At 46.9% G+C, this 23,985-nt stretch overlaps 1 protein-coding gene across 1 annotated transcript; it reads left to right on the top strand.

Annotated features, from left to right (window-relative positions):
- Window positions 1-14,796: 14,796 nt before the first annotated feature.
- LOC102072719 (G-protein coupled receptor 83) lies at window positions 14,797-23,666 on the top strand. The gene is made up of 4 exons (XM_074551547.1): window positions 14,797-16,010; window positions 17,610-17,735; window positions 19,323-19,456; window positions 19,968-23,666. Exons 1-4 carry the CDS (start codon window positions 15,633-15,635, stop codon window positions 20,590-20,592), a joined length of 1,263 nt encoding a protein of 420 aa, XP_074407648.1. The 5' UTR covers window positions 14,797-15,632; the 3' UTR covers window positions 20,593-23,666.
- The last annotated feature ends 319 nt before the right edge of the window (window positions 23,667-23,985 follow it).

A 23,985-nucleotide genomic window follows, 5' to 3' on the forward strand; every position in this document is an offset into this window, starting at 1 on the left:
TGTGAGAACCCCATCAAGGACCATGGTGAGCTGTGCCTCACTGTCAGCCTTGCTGTGACACATCCTTTGGCTCTTTGCTGGGGGTGGGTGGTGGGACCAGAGTTCTGTAGCTCACCTGTGGGCTGTGGTAGCCATCCTCCAGCATCGGTGTGCCCACACATCACCATAACATCCTCCTGCCCTGTGGGTCCAGTACTGAGCCCTTCCCTGTAAATACCTGTCCAGCTCCCTCCCCTGAATCCCCATTACCCAGATGGATGCAGGTTAGTGCCTCCATATTTCTGTGCCTGGTTTTAAAATGGAAAGAGCATAAAAGCAATCTGTTCTGGGTGGCTTTCAGAGGCAATTAAAGCAGCTAAGTGGCTCTAATTACAAGGGCCTGCTGAGGGCTCCTTAGGTATAACAGCACCATTTTCTTCAGAACAGTGGTTATCACATACATAATCATGTTCAATTCATATCAAGCCCCTGCCTATTTCCAGCTGCCTTTTCCTTTGGCAGTGAGGACAAAGCTCATTCTTTTTCTTTCATTACACTTCATTAAGTCTGGTGAGGGGCTGGACGGCTGTTGAATGCGTGAATATGGATGAACTTTGCTCAGATTCAAGGCTGGTTCAGTTGCTACTGCAAACCAGAGATTTTCAGACCCATCAGTTGCAGGGAATTTTAGAAGCTATGACATGAGAAATAAGAATGAAGAAGAAAGCCTTTATTTTCTTTTTTACCCCTTGACTTGTTAAAAAATAGATCAAAAATGTTTTGGGCTTGCAGTGAGACAAAGGAGTGAGTTTGAATGTATTCCCTTGCTTCAGGGCAGCAGAACGGGGGAGATTGCCCTTCCTGCAGCTCTGCAGCCTGGGCTCAGCCTGGGCTTTGGGTGCTGGCCCCAAGCAGGGCAGCAGAGGGTCAGGACCTGGATTATGCACGTTCCATAAACAGCAGGCTGCCAAAATTCCTCCAGTGTAATGTTTTATGGGCCAAGTGGAGCATCAGTGGCAGAGGTCTCCTCTCCAGCAGGGGTTGTGAGGAACATTGGTGGGGGCAGGCTCTGGAGAAGCCTGTGATGTGAGGGCTGTGTCCTGTGAGCGCCAATTCCTCCCCAAACTGAGAAAACCCAAGGGAAAGCTTTGGACAAAACAGAAACAGATGATAAATTGCTTGGTGATCCAGACTGGCCGTGCAGCCTGTTTGCAATTTTGTTGGCATAGCAAATTACAGGAGTAATGGCAAGTTTAGAGTGATATGCTCACAGACTGCCTGGGGAGAGGAATTTTGGCACAACAGTTGCCAAAACAAGGGGATCTGCAAGGTAAAATCAGAGGATGGATCTAAGCAGAAGAAAAAGCTGCATCTGGTGTGTTCATGTGTGGAGTCTGGGATGTGGGATGTAGGAATAAGGCACTGTGCTCACACGAGGTACCAGACCTGCTGCAGCACTTGGAAACAATCAATAAATTCAGTCACAGACTGTTCTGGGATGTGAGAAGAGCAGGACTGGGCATGATATTGATCAAACAGCTGTTGCTGAAATTAGCCTTTATGGTGTTAAAAATCAAAGCCAGCCTGTCTTGGAAATCAATTTGTTTGTTAATTTGCTTTTATTTTGGGGAGGTAAATATGTTGCTCACCAGGCGCTTTGTAAACCTGATATCCTTTGGTGTTCTTGAGAGACAGACTTCATTCTGCATTCTTTAACCGTGGGAAGGATGGGTGAGATGAAACAGTCATCTATCCCTGAGGACACACAAGGAAACAGTAAAGGAGGAGTTCAGTCTGTTGGAAGAAGGTGTGGGCAGGGAACTTGCTGTGTAAGAGACAGTTCAGTGCATGCTCTGCATGTCTGGTAGGCACAGGACAGAGAAATACTCTCTTACTCAGTGTCATCAAGTATAACAAAGAAGTTGTCTTACTTTGTGTATGTCAGTATGGGAAGCTTTGCAGTCTGTCACTGTAAGGAGCTGACAGAAACCCAGCCTGTAGGAACTTCTTACTGGATCCTCATTTTTCATATTTAGGTTTTTTTTTTTTTCCAAGGAAATGTTTCCTTTTTAGAGGCAAGTAAAGAGTAGCCATCTTTGGGTCAGGCTGCCCTGCTTGGTGAGAAGCAAACAAGCCCAAAGCAAAGCTGGGGGTGGAAGTGAGCACAGTGTGTCCCTGCCTGCCCGTGGGCTCCTGCTGCTGGGACTGCAGTGGCTCTGTGAGGGAATGGGGCTGGCAGTGAGACAGTTCTGTTCCCCATGTCACTGCCAAATGCAGGAAGATCTAAAGCAAAACATAACATGTGGGACAGGCCACTGGTGTGGGTGCTTTTGGAGTGTCAGTCCCTCCAGGTTTGGTGTTCCCTCCCTTCCTTTTGAAAATTTCCAGGTCGTTGCTCTTTGGAGCCAGTGGGGTAAGGGATGTGCAGCCAGATTTGGATGGGCTTATCAAATCTCTGGTACGAGGCTGAACATGAGAATTGTGACTAGTCCAATTTGCAGACTCTCAGATTGTTAAACATCAAAAGAAGCCAAGGAGTGAGAGCAGCATGGGAATGAGGAGGTGGCTGTTCAGCTGTGAGCACTGCAGTGCTCCAGCAGGGCCAGGAGAGCTTGTTAAAGCTGAAACAATCCTCAACCTCCTTTCATCAATACCCTGTGAATATACAGCTCAGTAGGTTACAGCTGGCATGTGACCTCAGAAAACTTCCCTTCTGCTTCATTTTCTCAATGCAAAAGAAAGATTTTTTTTCTTGGGAAGAGCTGCTGTTTGATTTATCTGCTTAATGGCCCACATGTTTGAGCTCATGCTGCTATAAACCTGCCTACAGATGTTCCTGGATACATGCACCTGGACTTTTGCGCCAGCCCAGGGTACAATACCTTATTCCAAGGGCTGTGCAGGCACCAGGGAGGGGTCTCATAGGTTGTGCAGCTGCACAGGAGGGCTCTGTTGCCCTGGAGCCCATGGCTGGCTCCTGTCCTGCACCAGGGTCTGGTCACACTCTTAAACGTGTAGCTCTTTGCAAAGCTGAGCATTTAAAACCATTTCCCACTGCTGAAGGCATGTCATGCCTTTAAGCTGTAATCTCTTGTTTCACAAAAATGTCAATGCACATTTCCTAACTGAAAGATTTTGCTGCAATAAAGCTGGAACAGGCATTCCAGGCTCTACTTTGTGAATATCTGAGGGAGATTTATGTCAAAACTACCCTCTTCCTTTTGAACAGTCTTCACAATGGGAAATGGAAATTATCGTTTCAGTTCACAAAGCTGTTTTGATGTGACCAGAATTATTAATTTGATTTTTACAAGGTATGACTGAAACTATTAAAAAAAAATATATCGACCTTTTAGGTTGGGGCTAGAGCCTGCAGTAACTGAAATTTGAGTTTGTCCCTTTCTCCAGTCATTGGCACAGACCCAGGTCAGCTGCCTGGGAAGGGCCAGAGATGGTCCTTAAGTGAAGCTGCCAGCCAAGTCCAAGCTGCCCTTTCCTTGTGAGCTCCTCCCTGCCCATCCTTGCTCCCTCTGAGGGTCTGGCCACGAGTCTTGTGTCACAATGGATTGTGCCTCATGGTTCTCTCTCTGCAGCCTTTAGAGATTTTTAGTCTGGGGATATTTTGTGGATTAGCCTGGAAGAGCTGACCAGGATCCCCTGGCATTGCTAATTGCAGTTCTGAGAAGCCCAGTGGGTGAGAAGCCATGGCTTTTATGCCTTTGTTAACATTCCAGATGCACAGCTGGGAAATGGATCCTCTTGGCTCCTGTTCTGATCCTCAGTGAGTGGAACCCACAGACTTGGGGCAAATTTTAGGTGCAAAAATGCCAGGTTTCACAGTTGCTTTATGAGGACCATCCTGGGAAATGGATTGCTGGTGCTATGGCTGAGTTATGTGATTTCCCTTGGGTGAAGCTCTAGAAAGATTTGATAAAACTGATAGCAGTGTTTCATTAGCCAGCAAATTCCCAAAAGGCTGATCATCCAGCAGAGCATCAAATTACTGTCTGCAGTGATAAAGGATGGGAGACTGGGCCACAGCTTTTAATGCTTTGAGAAACTCGGATAAATCACTGTCAGGGTAAGTTATCATCTTCAGTCCAGTTGAGAGCCTGAAGACTGGTTACAAGTGGAGAGGCTGTGGGGAAGGTTCTGGAATCATCAAGCTGAGCCATAGTAACACAGTGCTTGACATGCCCAGGGGCATCACTTAGCATAATGGTTGGTGCCTCCATGCTGTGGCCTCAGGGTCTGTCAGGAAGCAGCTGGCATCTCAAAAGGCTTTGGGAGTAAATTGCTGCTGCTCCTTCATTTTCTAAGAATTTGAATAGCAGTAGATGATGTTGGTATTTCACCCCATGTTTCAGACAGCAATTTCATTCTTTACCCAGGGGGATATCAGTATTGCTGAAACACAAATTATATCCTAATTTGTGGGATTTTAATAGTCAAGCAAAATGGAACCAAGATTTAAAATTCTTCTCATTTCGGTTTGCCCAAATATTGCCCAATCAAACCAAGCACCTCCTTAGACTTTGCCCATATTTAATCAATATTATCCAAGTCTTGTGTCCTGAGCCACGTGGCTCCTGCACTTGGTCTGTGACCTCTGACAGCTCTTTAGCTACCCAGTCATGCTCTGTTAGGGCTTTCCTGTGCATCCTTTGCCCTAGGCTGCTTTGTGCTGCTTCATTTATCTGCCCTTCTGTGCTGGTGTTCACAGGGGTCTGAGGATGAGGGAAGAGACGAGGATCTGACTTCATGTTTCAGAAGGCTTGATTTATTATTTTATGATATATATTATATTAAAACTATACTAAAAGAATAGAAGAAAGGATTTCATCAGAAGGCTGGCTAAGAATAGAAAAAGAATGCTAAGAAAGGCTTGTGGCTGACTGAGACAGTCTGGACATCTTGACTGTGACTGGGCATTAATTAGAAACAACCACATGAGACCAATCACAGATCCACCTGTTGCATTCCACAGCAGCAAATAATCAATGTTTACATTTTGTTCCTGAGGCCTCTCAGCTTCTCAGGTGAAAAATTCCTAAGGAAATGATTTTTCAGAAAATATCATGGCTACACCCTTCTTCCATAACCTCACTGCCTCAGTAGTGCTTCATGACAGCAGCTGCTTTAAGGGTTCCATCCCTGCACCCTCCCAGGATTTGTCCCACTGACCCCCTCTCCCAGGGTATCCTGGTGCTGCTCTACACACTCCATTGAACAGTTCTTTGGGTCTCCTGCAGCACCCACCTTTACTGCTGCTTCTGCCTGAATGCTGAGTCTCAGAAGAGCAGAAAATCCATTTTACAAGAGTGTTGTCATGGCAATGCCACATCTGGATCTTGTGCCTGTCTGTACCTGGACTGTACAGGTACGTCCTGTAACTGACAGTCTGGGATCAGGGAGCAGATGAGGATTTTGATGCAATGGCAGTAAGTTGTAAAGCATATTCTGAACATGTCCTGCACCTTTCTGGGTCTGTCCTTGTCCTGCCAGCTCACAGTCATGACCCAGCTTTCTGTAGGCTAAAGATACATAAATTACTAAACCAAATGGAGGAGAATCAATGAACCCCTGGATGTCTTAAGGTGATGGCAAATAAATGTCACAGTGTGGACTGGAAGGGCAACAAACCTTAACTGGATTCACACCTAGCACAACAAATTCCTGACTGCAGGACACAACCCCACACATGACAGAACTCAGCTGGGCTTCTCTGACATCCTGGTTTGTTTTGTGTGATAAGAAAAAATCTTTTCACCAGGTTGCCTACCTGCTCCATCTGACATTTCGATGCCAAACCTCTGTGAAGACACAAGTAATTTGTTCTGTTCCTGCAGAGTGAGCCCCTCGCTGCTCCTGGCTGTGTGTCACACTGATATTGGCTGTGGCAAACGTGATCAGCCCAGACTGGAGCACAGCACAGAGAGGGAATGTGAGAATTGATTGAGGGAAATCAGAGCTTTGCAAGGAAGGAGGGTCCCGAAGGAGCCTCAGTCAGGAATGTGAATCGCAATTTGTGTGTGTGGCTCAACCTCCTCTGTTTATCTGGCAGGATCTCTGTTTATCTATCCAGGATTGGATTCCAGGCCTGGGTCACCACCCCCAGCCCTTGCCGTGCACTCTCAAAACATCAGTGTTTGTGCTGATGCTCCTCACAAAAGCCTGAGATGTTTTCATTGCTGTCAGAGCATTTAGCACAGATATTAGCACACCTTCCATGTCCTGTGTGTAAACTCTGGGAATTTGGCTGCCCAGAGAACAGGAAAAAAGTCATATTGTCCTAGATGCTGATTAGTAACAGATGGAGCAAGGTGGTGGCCAGAGGTTCAGGGCTGCTTTTGCCTGCTTTCCTGTGGCAAAAAAGACACCACAACAAACAAAACATCCTAAACCAGATGCTTGTGCAGAAGTAGTGTCTTTTGATTTTTGTTTCACTCACATGGGGATGTTTTCAGTGTTTTTCTTGCAAATTTGGCTGGCTGCTTATGCTTACAACTGCTTCACCCTGCAGCAGCTCCTGCTGCTCAGCAGTGGCTCCCTAAGTCCCTGCCCAGCATGGGTCACAGCAGAACTATGGATCAGAGGACAGAAAGGCATCCTTTGTGTGCAGGGCTGCTTGTTTTCCTCCAGGTTGACTCATGCAAATGTTCCAGTGATTCAGAAAGAGGCGATATTTGGTTATGGAGACCTGCTGTGCTGGGTCTGAGGTTCAGCAATTCAGGTGCTGTTGTTGATAATTGAACCTTTGTAATTAATAGCCACTTCCACTCAGGGCTCTCAAGGTTTTTGAGTGTTATCCTGTTAAGTTGGCAGCAGAAGAGGTTTGTAAGACTGCCAGGCACAAAATCCTCTGCTCAGCATGGGAGAAGTTTGGATGTGATTCAGGGCCATTTTGCTTCAGATGGACTATAATTAAAATTTCATAATACCTTCTGGAGATCAGATTTGTGTGCAAATCAGGTACACAGGTTCATAAAACCTTTTTGGCCAGTGTTGGAGGTGCTGAAAGGAGACAGCTTATTCCCAAACAGCTCATTATTTTTGAACATTCATGGGGCTAAGTTCTGGGAAATTTTAGAAAAACACAAACAATAACAATACCATTCATTTCAAAGGGATCAGGATCAGAGCTAAAGACAGGAATAGCTGTGTAAACTTCTAAGCTACTTTTATAAAATTAAGTGCATTTCTCTGTGTTTTGGGCCAGTCCTCAGCACCTTTGGAGCTGCTGGGATGTCAGAGGTTTTTTTCTCCCTTGTTTCTTTTTTTTCCTCCTGTATTTCTCCCTTGTTACGCAGTGTTCCCATTCCAGAGTGATGTGTAATCACCCAAACCAAATCACTAAGAAGTGATTGGAGAGAAACATTTCTAAATTAGATTATTTGGCTCCCAAATTGCATCTTCCCCCTCTTCCCCCCAACTGATTTCAGGACAGCTGCAATTGCAGCCATGATCTATTGCTGACCAGAGGAGATGGAAGCCCTCAGAGAAGCTGCCTGTGTTTGATTGATGCCCAAGTCTGTCCAGCCTAAGGAGAAGGTCCTTAACTAAAGTAAACAGCAGCAGAAAAAGAAAAAAAAAACCCACAAAAAGAATTTGTAGTCTGTGTTGAAAACCTCTCACACAGGAAACCTTCTCTTAGACTTCTGTATTTCTTTTCAAATTCTGACTGTTAGAAAAGAGGTAATACAGCCTCAAGCTTAATTTCTTTCTCTTTTTCAGTTATCTCCTTTCAGGCATTTCTTCCAAGCTGAGAGCCCAGATACAATGGTAGTCTCTGAAGGAAAATAGTTGTGATGATAACTGCAGCCTTAGTGGCATTGTTCCTCCTTGACATTCTTCAGTATGAAAGAAATGAATGACATTACCTTAAAAAATGTGTTCTGGAAGCAGGTGAGGTCTCATCAGCCTGATTCATCAAGCAAAGCCTTTAGGGTACTTTGACTCAGACACTTTTTTCTTTCCCTAGTTCCCTGCACCAAGGAACTCCCATTCTCAGTGATTCAGTCCTTTGGAATGGCTTTATCTGTCCTTCAGAACATTTTTTTCCTTTATTGTTAGTTCCAGGACAGTGAATGGTTCAGCACTTGCCAGTGGGTCTGGCTGAGCTGTGTTCCTTCTGCTTAACAGGGAACACATGAAGATGTTCTTGTCTCTTGCTTATTTTAGCTGGGTGAGGTTGACTTTTTTTCTTTTCTTTTCCTTTTTTTTCTTTTTTTCCCCCATACTACTGTCACTCATGTTACAGAGAAATAAAGAAGAACAAAGGCTATCTCATTACACTTTCACTGCCAAGTAATTCATCTGGAATGTATTTGTGTTTCTGTAATGTGGAATGTTGTGTGCTGGAGAGAAAACAAAACCAGATAATTTCTACTCTACTGATCACTGTCAGTTTACAGTATGGACCTGAACTTTAAAATACCACTAACTTGGAAGCTAAAAAAGTTTCAGGAAAGGTTTCAAAGGAGAAAGTGATTTACTGGAGAAGAGTTTGGGACTGATGGGATGATGGGACCGCAGAGGTGCCTGGTGCTGTCATGACCTGAGGGTCAGCAGAGCAGTGCTGAGGTCAGTGCTGGGGCAGCAGCAGGGAGGATGTGCTGGCCGTGTGCTCTGGCTGAGCTGCAGGAGGGAGCAGGGCACCCATTCCTTGGGTGTCCTGGTGCCCACAGCTCCCTGATGCCCAGGTGAGGAGTGGGCAGCTCAGGCAGCTCAGGCTGTGGAGCCCCAAGCTCCCCTGGCTGCCCTGGGCAGGTGGTGGGCAGAGAACAGGGTTCAACCTGGATGTTCACTCTTCTGTCTTAAAAATACTTCTGCACAGTAATTTAAATAAACAACCCCTGTAATGCCCCACACCTTTGCCAACTCACCTCATCAACTTACTGCGGGTACCTTGAAAAAAGTGCAGTCCTCCCATAGAGGGGGCTCTGCCAGGGCAGGAGATGGTGCCACAGCCCTGTGTCCTGGTACCAGCATCAGACCTCTGCAGCAGGAGACACACTGAGACTGAAGAGGAAAAAGGATACTTCCAAAGGATTTTGTGGTTTTTCTAATATCTCTTTATCTTTAGGACCAGCTCAAACAAACATCCCTTCCTGGACACACATTCAGCTTCTTTTCTTCCCAGCTTTCCTTCAAATCCAAGTGTTACATGGAGTCCCTCCAGACCGAGCTGCTGCCACCTGCACTGTGCTCACTTCAGGCTGGAGCTGTGGGACCACAGCAGGAGTGTGGTGGGTGGTTCCTGGCACCTGTCCCCAGCTTCTGCTCTCAGCTGGGAAGGGCTGCTGCTCTGAGACCGCCCCCTGCTCCATTGCCCAAAGCCAAACCCCAGGCACAGCAGTTTGGGCTCTGGTTTGTGCCCCTCCCAAGGCTCTCAGTTTCCCTGAACTGAGTGCTGACACCACCCACCTGGCTTCTCCCAGCACCAGCAACCAGGCAAAGAGAAGAAAGGCTGGGATGTTATGGAGAGAGGGTAGCAGCTGTGTAATTTTACATAACAGCACAATTTTGGGAGGTTTTGGGTGATTGTGCCATAATAGCAGCTGGTTTTGAGCTGCAGTTGGTCTGTGCTCAGAAATAGGTCAGTCGGTGGGAGGAAGGAGTTGTGAGGCCATCACCCCTCCATCAGGGCAGCTGTGGGGCTGTGCCTTTCACTCTGAGCCCTGCCCTTGGTTTCCATCTCTGTGAGGAGGTGCTGAGGCACAGAGTGGCAGGGTTTGGCTGGGAAATGGTCAAAACCCCTTTAACACCAGCTGTGCCCCTGCTGCACAGCAAGCAGTGCTGAGCAGGATCCTGCCAAGCTTTCCTCCAGCCCCAGCCCTTGTTTGGAGCTCACTTCTGAGCACTGACATCACTCCTGCGCTTGCCAGGGAGCTTTTGGGGCCCAGGGATCAGGAGGGCTCTCAGGAGGGGCACCAATGTATTGGTGTGCCAGAGACAGGTTTGTCTTTGGGGTGTGTGGTGCCTCTGCTCCTGAAATCTGGGTGTTGAGAAGAGATTTGGGCATTCACAGATCATCTGGGAACGTGGCAGCTGGCATCTAAAGGAAAAAGTACATGTAAATTTTTTCCCCCTTGCAAGCCAGGAGTTGTAGTGAGTGCAGCTGGGGCTGTAAGGAGAGAAAACAAAGCCATGGATAATTCTGCTTTTCCTGGAGCAGTCAGATAAAGGGCAGTTGAAAAGAGAGAACGGGATGAATGCAAGAAATGCTTTTCATACTAGGAATGCAAACTGACCCAAGCTGGAATCGTCATCATTGTTTCCAAAACTTAGCCCCTGAAATATCTGAAGAAATAAAAAAGAAAAAACAAAATCCAAGAGGGAATAAGAGTCACTGAAAAAGGCTCTGAATGCTTTAAGGGCAAAAGAGTCCCGGTGGGAGATGCCCAGACTGGCAAGGATGTGAAGGGCACTGCAAGTAAATGAGTGCTGGCAGGAGGGGGTGAGGGCTGATTTTTTGGCTGAGCTGCTTCCAGAGCCAACCTCCCCACACCTGAGACAAGGCCATTTTCTGCTTCTCACTGTCCTGGAGCACCACTGCCCTCCCTGAGGCACCCCTGCACAGGGTCACGTCCCCTGGAGGCATTGCCTCCTCCAGCTCTGTGCCAAGACCCCAAACTCAGCAACTGAGCTCTGGGCTGAAAGACTGAAGTTGGAAATTTTATTATTTTAGAGAAGTATTTGCTCCTGAAATATAGCAAAGTATTTTTAATTTTTTTTAATACATTCAGATTTTCAGTGAAAAACCAGCATTTCTTTCAGAATACCACCTATTCTCCAGTCACTCTCTCCAAAAAGAAAGCTGCTGCTCATGGATGGGTTTTGGGACTGTATGTTCAGGGCTCATGGCATCCCTGTCTTCAGAAATGTTTCCTTTCAAATCATACTTCATCTTCTGCATCACTTATTCAAGGACCTGGCTCTTGATTTGTGTCTGAACATTTGTAGCTGCTAGTATAGTCAGTCTGTTTTTGTGGGGTTTTTTGGGTGTTTTTTTGGTGGGGTTTTTTTGGGGGTTTTTTTTGGTTTTTTTGGGTTTTTTTTTTATTTTTCAAAACTTCAAAGTAGTTTCCCTTCCAGAGGAGTACCCTTCAAACTAAAGAAAAAAGGCTTGACAGAAGCTTCAGGAACAGCTGCCCATCCTTTGCCAGGGCCAGCTGGCTCTGGAACAACCCACCTGGAAAACCCACCTGGCTTTTTCTTCTGGTGTTGAATCTTCTAGAAAGTGAAAAACCCCCAACATTGCCTGAACCTGGAAATGCTCACTCCTGTCTCCTGAGGGACCATGAGTGACAGCTGCCATGTCATGTCACCTGTACATCCCATCTCCTCTGTGTCTGCTGAGCCTTCTTTGCCAAGAGCCAATCTTCTGCATTAGTGCATGTCAAATTCCATGTCCTGAGCCAACAGAGACTCCCTTGGCTTTACCTCACAGCCATTGGATAGTCATGGGGAATAAACTGAAGTTTTAGAATAGAACTCTGCCCTTTCAGCTGAGAACAGCTTGCCTCTGCCCTCCTCAAGTGCTTTGCTGTGTGTGCTGCTCCTCTCGGGGTGTCTGGCACATGGAATTGGAAATAATTGCAGCTACAGTAGAGAAGTCATGGTAAACCTGTCAGGTACACTGTTTTGAGCTAGAGCTCACTCTTCCTCTGGCCCTGGGGAGTTCCTCAGGGACACTCAGCTAAGCCAGGCTGCTCTCTAGGAAAGGACATGGTCCATTACAGTGCAGCAGTTGGCCCCAAGGCCATGCAGCTCCTCCCCAGTTATTCACTGTGAATAATTCTGATGTCAGGCTTCACTGCAGAAAGGCTGGCCTAGTGTGTCTGAAGAAGTTATTTCCAGCTCCCAAGTATCAGCACCCTGGTATCCCACACATGTCCTCCATTGTTTGTTCCCTCTGTCTGTCTGCAGCATGAGAATCCAATTACACTGCCTCCAAGAAAGATCTGAGAATAAAAGCTCAAATTCTCTTTCTAGGGGATATAATTCAGTATCTGGCAGAGACAGTTTGTGCCCAGCACCTTCCTTCCACATTTTTCCGCCAAACAGGGAAAAAACAAAAGCCATTGGGACTGGTAAATTTACCACATTGAGAGTGGTAAATGTTATGATTTTCCCCAAAAGTCTGCGTTCATTAAGTGAAAATGTTTTGTTAAAGCTGGATTATAGCTGCAATGGCTCCCATATATCAGGAGGAAGCACGCAGTGATTGATGTGAGTGGGATGGAGGCACACACAGGTGACCCTCATGTTGCTGGAGCTGAGCAGAATTTTCCCTTCCCAGAAGCCAAGTCTTGGCTCACCTGCACAGAAAGGCATCGTGTGTAGTGTGGTTTTGAATGGTTAGCACCTGTTTGAATTACAGAGCTGCTTTATTTAATGTATTACTGGGGTATTCACTCTGACATCACCAAATGCGGGTTATTTATTATGATCAAGTCCATGAAATGTCCTGTAAAATTCCTGTTCCTGTTCATCCCACGTTTTCTGAGTCACAAAAGCAGGAATAATCATTGCAAATGGAGAAGAATACAGTGTCCCAAGTGCATTAAAGCAAATATGAAAAGAGAAAATGTTGCAGATTCACGGTATGTAAGGAATGTCCAGACCTTTATTTCTAACACACCTTTTGAGTGAAATAAAATGTCAAGGGTTGTTCTATAGCTCTTGTTGTTTCTGTTATTTATCAAACTTTTATTTCACATAGAAAAGAGTAAACTATGAAACTTTCTAGGACAGACAAATCTTGCAAGAAGGTGAATGATGTAACAAACCTATTGAATTGAATTGTCAAGTCATTTGGACTTGACAATTTCAGCTGTTGAATTTTCTCCCTTTGGATGAGGCTCAGGCACTGAAACTTCCTGTCTGCTTCCAGCTGCTTTCAGCTCTGAATGGCAGAGCAGAGATACTTTCTTTTTCAGCCCAGAAATCTGATTATTGCACCAGCAGACCTTGGTTTAGCTTTGCCAGGCAGGAGAGGATTCTCTCAGGGGCTGGAATCTCCTGGTGGGTGCTCTGGGCATCAGCTCTGGGGGTCCTGAGTGCAGATCCAAAGCAGAGCAGCACTTTATCTCCAGCGCTCTCACCTCCTTTCCTGATGACATGGGGAGCCCACACTCAGCATCAGGAGTAGAGCTCAGGGAAGGATGGAGGGAGAAGACCAAGGCAAAAACCAAAAAATCCACAGCTGGAACATGATGGGAATATCTGCATTAGGAAAAGTTTTAATGTAGTGGCCTCGGGTTCACAGGATTTCTCATCTGCCTTCTTGTGAAGCCTTTACATACCTCATAAATATGAAACACAACAATCTGTAGGGACCTGTGGGGACAACTTTATTCAGTTTTTGGGCTCAATACTCCAGTGATGAAAGCATTTTCTGTACATCTTCGTGGGAGCAGACAGGGACAAGCATTTGAATGCAGGTACCCACTGAGCCTGTAGTAACAGCCTGCAGAGAAAATCTCCCCTGCTATTATGATTTGCCTCATCATTAAATTTTGTCCAGTAGTGGAGATGAATCATGTCTTTAGAATTCATTTCCTTAAAATAAGCTTAAATTCAGGTGCAAGTGCAAGCAGCCTCGACCCTGGATGCTTTTACATGCTGTACAATGAGTGTGACTGCTGAATTATCTCACTTCTCTCTGTCAGGCAGGAAAAACTCCCTGGAGGGAAGTAGAGGAAAGATTCCATGAACGCACTGAGCTCAGGGACTTGTTCCCAACAGGCCCCTTGGCCTCCATGGGCAAAGGCAATGAACCATGGCAATGTCGTGTGAAAATGCTTGAAATCTGGTGATTTCATGTTCCCAAGGATCTGAGTTTTTATAGTACAGCTCTGATTTCTCTGGCCCTCATCAACATTGATCTCCTGATGAGATTACATTAGGTCTGTTCAGATGGTGGATATGCATCTCAAGTGAATTTTCAGCAATCTGATATTTCTTTTCAAAAGAGCACTAACAAGGAGAATACTAAATGATCTCACAAAAATGAAAATTTCCAATAATTTGTGTCTCAAGTAGTGAAAAGCCAAAATGTGAAAGCCAAAAATCTTCTGCAGAAACAAGGGGGGGCACAATGCACCTGGATGACTTGGCAAAAGTGCATTTCTCCCTTGCTTTGTCTGTCTGCCTGAAAGGAGCCAGCACCAATGCATGATGAGCCCCAAATCCTGCTTTGAGCAGCTCAGGATGTTTGCAAGTGAATAATAACTGCAGCAAACCAGCATGTGATTGCTGAAGTGCTTGTACCTGCAAGAGAATAAATCTGCTCTGCAGGAATATGGGATGAGAGTCACCCCCTCTGGCACCTGGGACATCTCACTGCTGTTGGGTTCATGCATGTGCATGTTTCCTCCTCAAATCCCAGTACCTGGAACCTGCCCTGTTTTGAGACTCAGGGAAGAGAGGAGAGAACTGCAGCTTTCATGGCAGTGGACAAAACACAAGTGCTGCTGTGCCCCTCTCCCTCCTGATGCACAGCAGGGAAAAGGCAGGGAAATGGCAAAGGGGCCTTTTGGGGCCATACACAGCAAAGGAGCCCAGGGATGGAGCCCTGTGTGTTCCTGCACCTCTGCCAGGCTGCTGCAGAGATGCCAGAGGTGCCTGAGTGCCCTGGGGTCAGCCCAGACCCCAGCCCAGCTGGGATGCAGAGAGGGGAGCTGCCCATCCTGGGTGCCCCCCGTGCTTGCTGTGCTGCTGCTCCTACTGTCAGATTTCACTTTCCACTCCGTCCTCTGCACCACATGAGCAGGAAGGGGCTGGGGCCAAGCACAAGGCCCTCAGATGTTCTCTGCTAGAACTCTGGGATGAAGAGAAAGAGAGGTGCCACAGCGTGGTGAAGATGCTTCACCCCCATGCAGCAGTTGTGCTGGGGGTCCAGAGAAGAGCAGAGAGCAGACAGGGGAGATCATAGCACATCCACCCTCTGTCTGTGTTTTGCTGCTCTCTGGATCTGCACATGTCAGGCTGTGCTGTTACCCACGTGTGGGTTGTGATACACCTCAGGAAAAACTGGGAAGAGATCTGCCATTGGCTCCTTCCTGTGCAGTGTGTCATCTGGCAGCTGTGTATATCACAGGGAACACAGGGACCATTCTGCTGCTCTGCAAAGCTGCTTCACTGAATTGTCAGAGATACTTGGAGGGGGAAAAGCAAAGTGAAAGACAGCCCATGATTTTTTGTTTCTGCCAAGCTCTGAAAACTCTTGGCAAACAGAAACGTGATGGATTAAGGACTGTGTGGAGAACCAGGAAAGCAGATTTTAGAGGATAAATTGCAGATTGAAGAAGAACAGTGCCCAAAAGGAATTATTCACTAAGATTTCTTCCTTGGTGCAGAGAGAAAGTGTTTGGGCATCTCTGATATTTCAGCCTCTGAATCAGCACCTCTGAGGGGAACATATGGGATTTAAGGACAGCCTACAGGGAGCCTCTGAGGTGAAGCTGATGTGTCCCCAGCACAGGCAGAAGGACCCATTTATCAATCCTTTTCTCTAATTTGCAACCATGGGGCAGATTTTGAAAAGGCAAGTGTGTGTGTTCCCTCCTGCAACCACTGGCTTTAGCAGCTGAGCTGGCAGAAGGCGCTGACAAGAGTGGCTGGACCAGGGTTCAGCTGCCCCAGCCATGAGACAGCACACCTGGTTCCCCTTGCAGTACATGCCCAAGCCCTTCTGGAGAGCAGAGAACCACAACACCACCAGCTTCTTCTCTGCACTGTACGGCTTCCCCAACCAGTCCTTCTTCCACAGTGACTTGAACCTGGAGGACCTGGGGGACTTTGACAGCGGAGCCAAGTACGAGGGCGAGTCGCAGAGCCGGACAGTGCAGGCGCTGCTGATCGTCGCCTACTCTGTGATCATCTGCATCTCCCTCTTTGGCAACACCCTGGTGTGCCACGTGGTCATCAAGAACAAGAGGATGCACTCTGCCACCAACCTCTTCATCGTCAACCTGGCTGTTGCTGATGTGATGATCACCACCCTGAACACCCCCTTCACACTGGTGAGCCCCGTCCAGCCGGTGTCTGTGTGTGCCTGTCAGTGTGTGCACTGGGATTGAGGGGCAGGGACCAGGCTGGGATACAGACTTACTTTTGCCCCCATTCCCCTTTTGCCTCCTGGAGAGGGTGCAGTCATGGGCCCCATCCCAAAGACGCCCTGAGCAAGTGGAGCTGGGGGCTCACAGCCCCTCCTCGCAGTCATTGCAGGGCTCACTCTGCTGCAGCTTCCCCCTCTGCCTGGGCAAGGCACAGATCTGGGAGCCCTTTCTGCCTGTAGATGGGGAAGGAAGTGGGGACAAGTTTGACACAAGAAAATCCAACTAATGGCTGGTTTCCTATGGAAACAACATGAACCAGGTCAGTCCCTGTGCAACATCTCAGGGAAGTGCTCAGGCTGCACTGAACAGTGTTGGTGGCATGTCCCTCCCTCGGCCACTACAGACAGTGCTTCCTGGGGTTAATGGTCCTTTTCTTATTTTCAGTGACTAAAAAATAGATGAGATAAAAGAATATTATAAATATATTATATAAAAGAATATTAAATGAATGAGGTGGGAAAAATGAAGGATTAATTTCTTCCCCCACTGTCACAGACTATACATGCCCTGTACACAGGATTCTGCTCCTGGATTTAACCCAGCACTCCAGTTCAAAATCCTCCTGCTTCATCCTGCCCAGAGCGCTCTTCAGCCTTCCAAAAGCAGGTTTTGAATTAGTTCTTGGAATTCATCCTTTCTTAAACGGATGCTGTTTCTTTGGTGGGACTTCTCTGCCTTGCTCTGATGGGATTTGCATCCAGTAATTTGTTCAGGGAGAGCCTGGTGCCCTCTTGTGTGTTCACACACAAACAGCCACACACTGGGCACGTGTAATTAAATTTCTATAAGCTGTCTCAGGAATGAGCTTTGCACCAGCTCCAGAGATCCAGCACACTGCTCCAGTTCAGTGACAGTCAATGCTGCAAGAGTCACCCCTACAGGGAAATTAATTAGACTAATTGAAAACAGATTAGCTGGTCTAATTTTCTGTGGACAGATGCTTTGTAGTAAATATACTTTACTTCAAATTAGCTTAATCTGCAGGAAAATGAGTGACATTAATTTGTAATTAATATTACACAGTCAGGAATAACAAGGTAATGAGGCAATTTGGCACATTCTCCTCCTCTGCAGAAAAGCCATCATCAGTAAGACCTCTCTGGGAACAGGTGAGATGGATTCCATGGATTTCTCTCACTAAGTTTGGAGACTGTGCAGCTTTCAGCATCCAAAGGTATAATGTTTTCTGGGAGGCACCTAGTGTGCCCTGCAGAGCCTTAGCCTCAGAGCTAAGATTTCTTTATGTGTTCCAGAAGGGCCATGGTAAATTTACAAGTGTACACATGTACACAACATGCACAGAGCACTGCTCAAGCCATTGGTTTGCACAGTGCAGTAAGTCTCACCTCACTTTGAGACCCTTTTGCACAGTCACTGTTTCCCTAGGAAAAAATGAGCATGAAGCCCCTCCAAAGCCTCAGGGAGCTGTATTAAAGCACCCGGGAAGCCAATTTGCTTCTCTTCAGTACTGCTCCTCTTAATCTGATGTTGTCTGTTCTTCAGGTGAGGTTTGTGAGCAGCACCTGGGTGTTTGGAAAGCTGATGTGTCACATCAGCCGGTTTGTTCAGTACTGCTCTGTCCACGTGTCTGTGCTCACTCTTGCTGCCATCGCACTGGACCGGCACCAGGTATGTTGAAAACACCACTCCTTTGCTTGCTAGTAAGTAATGTGCTAAATACACAGTTGTTTCCTCCTCAAATCCCAGTGCCTGAAACCTGCACTGTCTTGGGACTCAGGGAACAGAGGGGAGAACTCCAGCTTTCATGGCAGTGGACAAAACACCGATGGTTTTTACAGTGAGGGTGATGAAATACTGCAATGGGCTGTCCAGAGAGGTTGTGGTTAGTGGGAGTCTGTTCTTGGAGATTCTGAAAACTCAGATCAGTGCCAGAGAGCCTGGTCCAGCCCTGCTCTGCCTGAGCCATTGGGCTTGTGGGCTCCCTGCCCTCCTCAGCCCTGCCTCAGAGCACAGGGAATGAGTGCTGAATTCAAACATCAGCCAGCCCACACGATCTCTGCACACAGATTTATGAGAGTCTGTCTGTTCTGATGCTTGCCCCATTCCTCGCCTTAGGCTGGAAACAGTAAGAACTATGTTAACTCATCCAGTTCGTGGTAAGAAATTCTCTCCTCCTCCAGCCCTGATACCAGCCAGGAAAACCTTTCAAGTCAAGCAATCAGTACAGACTGAAGTGTTTCCTTAAGTGAAACAGAGTTTGTAATTTGTTCTTTAGCTGATGAGTGCTGAGGGCTGGGAGGCCAGATCCAGCAAGGTGAGCTCTCAGGTAGATAGGATTTCTTGCAGTACTGGAGTCACTGAAACAGTTGCTACAGAAAAGCAACTTCAGGTGGTAAATGCAGTGGCTGGATGAACTTCAGACCAGGAACTGGCTCCACCTGGTGTCAGAGAATCACGAGGACTGCCAAAGCAGAAATCAGCCACTTCTGTCCCTTTTACCACAAAGAGTTTGACAGTCTGCCCATTTCATATGCAATATTACGGCTCCTGAAATCAAAGCACTTTGACAGTGATTCATTTTAATCTGTAGATTCTGGGTTGATTGCAAAGCATGGCTAGATATCAGTAAGTGTTTAATTAAGGGTAAACAATACATGTCCTTAAATTCAGTGGAGGGGGTTCCTCAGGGTTGGAATGAACTAGTATGGCTCAAAGAGATAAAGACAGAAGTGAGGAGACGTCCTGGACTAAAGAGAAACTAACACTTGCCTCTATAAATATTGCTAATCCTGAGAAATTCCACAGCAGACAGATACTCTGGGGGAGCTGTACTACTTGATTAAGTAGGTATTTATAATGGGACTAGAAATGACATGCATAAAATACTAAAGACCTCATCAGCCAAGCGATCATCTGGATGGCATGATAGGTCTATTTTTAATTACTGTTTCATTGCCTAAGGTAATCCTCCCCAGTGCATATAGCTCTACAGAGATCTCACTACTGCGGTCTCTGGAGTCTCTGAGGGTCACACAGAATGTGTTTCTCTGCTCAGGCTCTGGGCCAGCAGTAACATCCAATATATGCACAACTCCATGCATTTCCCAGCCTTTGTGCTCCCTGAAGTCCTGCAAAGTGAATCTCTGCCTTTTAACACTGAAGAGATGTGGAGATGCTGCTGCATGTCACATGCAAGATAGGGCTCAAAGAGTGACCCAGACGCTGTAAATCCTCAGGAGTTGCTGTTCTCTGCAGGTGATCATGCACCCTCTCAAGCCACGTATGTCCACGGTGAAAGGAGGGATTTGCATCATCATCATCTGGGTCATGGCCAGCTGCTTCTCATTGCCCCACGCCATTTATCAGACTCTGACAAGGTTTTATATTGGGTAAGACATTTACGTATTTTTTGTTGTATGATATTTGCAGAGCCCCAGATAAGCCAAGGCCACACCTCTCCATCCATGTCATTAGAGCAGAAAGGGTGGTCAAACAGAGAAGTTTTAGTTCCCTTCACATGGGTGCTGTGTCTGTCACAAAGGGACAATGAAAATCAATGGAATTGTTTCCAGGTTGGTTCATTAGCTGTTTTGGGCTCAGAGGTTCAACCATGTAATTTGGGGCAGGCACATGGGAGAGAGCCCCTTTGTGAGCAGAGGATACAGATGCCAATATGGATGATTTCTTTATTTTCCTGGGGATTTGTTTAAGATAACCTTCACTGGAGCTAAAGGTCAGACCTAGAGTAAAATTTTCCATTGAAAGTGGCACCTTCCTATGACATCAAATGAGTTTTGCCACCCGTACCTGTACTGAAACTTGTCTGAGTGTCTGGGCTCTTTGTCCTCAGATGTGTGCAGCTGCTAGTAGAATTGAGAGCTCTTTCTCTTTGATCTCCAGAAACAGAACCATCCGAATGGTCTGCCTCCCCAGCTTCCCTCCTCCTGCTGATCTTTTCTGGAAGTACCTGGACCTGACTACATTTGTTCTCTTGTACGTTCTGCCCTTGCTTGTGATCTCCATCACCTACACCATAGTGGCCAAAAAGCTCTGGCTGAGGAACGCCATCGGGGACCTCACCATGGAGCAATACTATGCCCACCAGAGGAAGAAGAAGATGACGCTGAAGATGCTGATGGTGGTGGTGGTTGTGTTTGCCGTGTGCTGGTTCCCCCTCAACTGCTACGTAGTGCTGCTCTCCTGCAGGGCCATCCACAGCAGCAACGCTCTGTACTTTGCTTTCCACTGGTTTGCCATGAGCAGCACCTGCTACAACCCCTTCATCTACTGCTGGCTGAACGAGAGCTTCCGCGCGGAGCTGCGCTGCCTGCTGTGCGTGTGCCGCCGCCGGAGCTCAGCGCAGGGCCACGCTCTGCAGCCCCTCTCCCCGCTGTTCCGCCGCACCAGGCCTGAGAACTGCCCCTGCAAGAGGAGCAGCACGTGCCAGAAGGCACAGGCACCCTCCCAGAGGAACTCCGCGAGGACGGACATATCCAGCGTGCAGCCGATCGTGGCGGAAAGCTGACAGAGGAACTCTGCAAGGACGGACATATCCGGCGTGCAGCCGATCGTGGCGGAAAGCTGAACCTTTCATCCGACAGCTGGGCAGCATCACACAGAGATTGCAAAATCATGGGGAAATGGGGTGGGAAAGGGCTCTGGAGACCATCAACTCAACCAACAGCATTCAAACTTCAGCCTTTGACTGGGTCATTCAGGACCTTGTTCTCTCAGGTATCACAATTCGCTAGGGATGAATTGCCCACTTGTGCGCTCCAGAACGAGGGGTGTTGAGTGAATTTTTCATTGGAACAGTCAGCAAAAATGAAAATAATTATTTAACAGCACACAAAGCTTTTCATGGTCTAAGCAAACACGGGGAAGCTACACTGGTTATACACACACCAGCTACACACTGTGGCTTTATGTAAACTGTTAGGGCTTTAACTTTGTGAATTGACATTTCTTTGGCATAAAATCTGAATTATTTTCACTTTCAATAGTATTTTATTTTTTACTAGTCCTCAAGAGCTGTGTTCTTTGTGGCTTCTGTGCCAGCCTGGCAGCCCTTTTTCCTCTGGGTCAGCCTGTCCCTCTGTCCTGTAGTTATCCTGTGGGCAGCAGCAGCAGCAGCCTTTAAGAAGCTATGGAACTGGGGGTTCTGCCTTTGTCTGAGATGGAACCAGCAAACCAGACCTGCAGGTTTTCAACCCAAAAGGCAGGAGATGGAAGAAGTTTAACCTGTAACATGTAAACAGTAATGTATTCCCTGCTCAGTTAAACTGAGCATCTGACAATGTGCCACAGCATTCGCCTCAATCACAGATCCTTGTGTTCCAGCTCCATCGCCAGTGGCAGGGTGCACTGATGCTGGTCCTGGTCCAAACACTGCCTCTGGAATTCAAGAGATAGCTGGGATTCCTGGGGGTGTGTGTGCCTGACAGCTGGCACCAGCAGCTGCTGCTCTGGGGGCTCACAGTGGAGCCAGACACCACATTTAGAGCTGGGTTTGGGTCACTAGAAAGAGATGAGAGCCAGCTTCAGCTATGAAAAGCCACCTAAGTTTGTGTTCTCCTCTTTCTCAGAAAGAACAACCAGTTTCTTTGTGTCCGTTCTGCACTGGCTCAGCCCTTGTGCTGGTAAAAGGTTGATCTTAAAAGACAGTGAAAAGGAAATGAGCTTCAGTCTTCCCATGCAAAATACTCTAAATTACACCTCTTTAGCTGAGCATTTCCACCCAGACTGGCAGCATGTCACAGCTGCAGGCCTGCGTGAAAGGCTGCTTCAATTTGGAAATCAAGACGCTTTGATGGGTACAAAACTGTGTGACCTGAGAATGTATTTGTATTTCAAAAAGAAATTGTGAAGGGGAGGAAAGAGTAAGAGTAACACTAACCTTGCTTTTTCCTAAGTTATTGTGGGAAGGAGGAGGACAACTACAGCTGGGACAGGGACCTGGCATGGCTTGGGACACTGCAAATCCCAGTGGCACTGACAGTGCTAAGGCTTCAGGTCTGTGCTCCCATCTGAGGCACAGTGATTTCTTTTTGAGGATTTGCTATGGGGAGGAAATGGAATTAGAAACATCTCCTCAGAGAGCAAATACTCAGGGCTCAGGTATTGGCTCTGACCAGGTGAATCTTTGATTTGGTTCCACTGGAGTGGAGTCCTGCCTGGAGCTGGCGCCACAGAGGCAGTACCAAAACCTTTAATTCTGTGGTACAAGTAAATTACATCATTAACCAGATATCACTCCTAACTGTGTGTTTTACTGTCTGGAAAACTGGGAATCCATGACTCTGCAAATGGCATTTTCCTACTATTACTGTCTGGAAGTTTCTATAAACAAGATGTCTCTTCTTAAAAAAACGAACTAATCACAAATGCAAACAAATATTGTTACTGTAACTTAGTAAAACTTATTCAAATGCTCTTCTCTTTACATAGAAAAAAAATCAATGAAAATAAATAATGCAGTTTGCATGTATATCCCAACCCACTCCCAGAGAACTGTCAAACTCCTTATTCTGGGCTAAATAAATCTGTAAATAAATAAATAATTAATTAATAAATAGTAAATAAAAAATCTGAGTAAACAATAAAAGAGTCCGTTCTTGCCCCTCACCCTTCAGCAGGACAGCACGCTGGCTCAGCATCCCTCAGCCCTGTGTGAATGGATGGATGGTGCAGGCCAAGGTCAAAGCCACAGGCTGCCCATCTGCCCATGGCAGCAGGCAGACATCATCCCTCACCTGCCAGCATCATCCCTCACCTGGCAACATCATCCCTCACCTGCCAGCATCATCCCTCACCTGGCAGCATCATCCCTCACCTGGCAGCATCACCCCTCACCTGCCAGCATCATCCCTCACCTGCCAACATCATCCCTCACCTGCCAGCATCATCCCTCACCTGGCAGCATCATCCCTCACCTGCCAGCATCATCCCTCACCTGGTAACAGCTCTCCAAGGATCGGTTTGCCCCCAGATGTAAAGCTGACATTGCTTCCTCAGAGCACATCCATCCCATGCTGATCCTTGCACAGCAGTGATTTCCTCAGTAGGAGTTTGCAGTCTGGCAGTGTTGAGCTGCCTTAAAAATCATCATTTCTTTGAGGTGAGTGTTTCTGTAAAAGTCTGGCAAACTTCCTCCTGATTACACACAACCTCCCACCAGATGCTCTGCTTTAATACGCGCTCTGTTAAAATATCTGTGTGGTTGTAATAGAGTAAGATTTGATCCACCAATGTTCTTTGGGGCTAGCAGTCAAATAAAATACTGGTTCAGTATCCTCTCTCTCCTCTTGGTTTTCTGTAACTTCTGAATAAAGAAAAGGAGATGATATTCCCTCTTACAAGAGGATTAGCAAAAAAGCACAGACTGCTGCTTGTGGCAGGCATAAACACATGACCAAAACTTTTGTCTCCATGTGTCTTGACTTCTTTCAGCATGAAAAGCCCTTTGCACAAAGAAGTGCTGTGGTTACCCAGGTGAGGAGTCAGCCAGGGATGTGCCCTGAGTGCAAATGCTATTTCATTGCCATGTGCTTCCCTGCAGCTCACACAGTCAATGGCAGCACTTTTAGCCCGGCACGTTGGTCCAGGCAGGAGCATGGGATACTTTGAGGTCTCCTTGAATTTAATTGTTATTCTCCAATAAACACTTCCATGAAGAGAAGCAGAGCCTGATCAATTCCTTGTGCATTTCTCCATGGTGCTCTTGCTGGGATGCTCAGCCATCCCGTTGTGCTCTCCCTCAATGAATGCAAGTGAACGGCAGGAACTCTGCACAGCAAGTCTGCTACAGCTCTGCCACACAGGAAAACTGATCACCAAAGTCAGATTTGTTTGGAAGGGGCTGCTCAGTAACAACATGTGTGCTGTGACTGTGCCAGACCCAGGCTGGCTGGGAAAGCTG

The sequence above is a fragment of the Zonotrichia albicollis genome, chromosome 14 (assembly GCF_047830755.1).
Source record: "Zonotrichia albicollis isolate bZonAlb1 chromosome 14, bZonAlb1.hap1, whole genome shotgun sequence".
Classification (NCBI taxonomy): domain Eukaryota; kingdom Metazoa; phylum Chordata; class Aves; order Passeriformes; family Passerellidae; genus Zonotrichia; species Zonotrichia albicollis.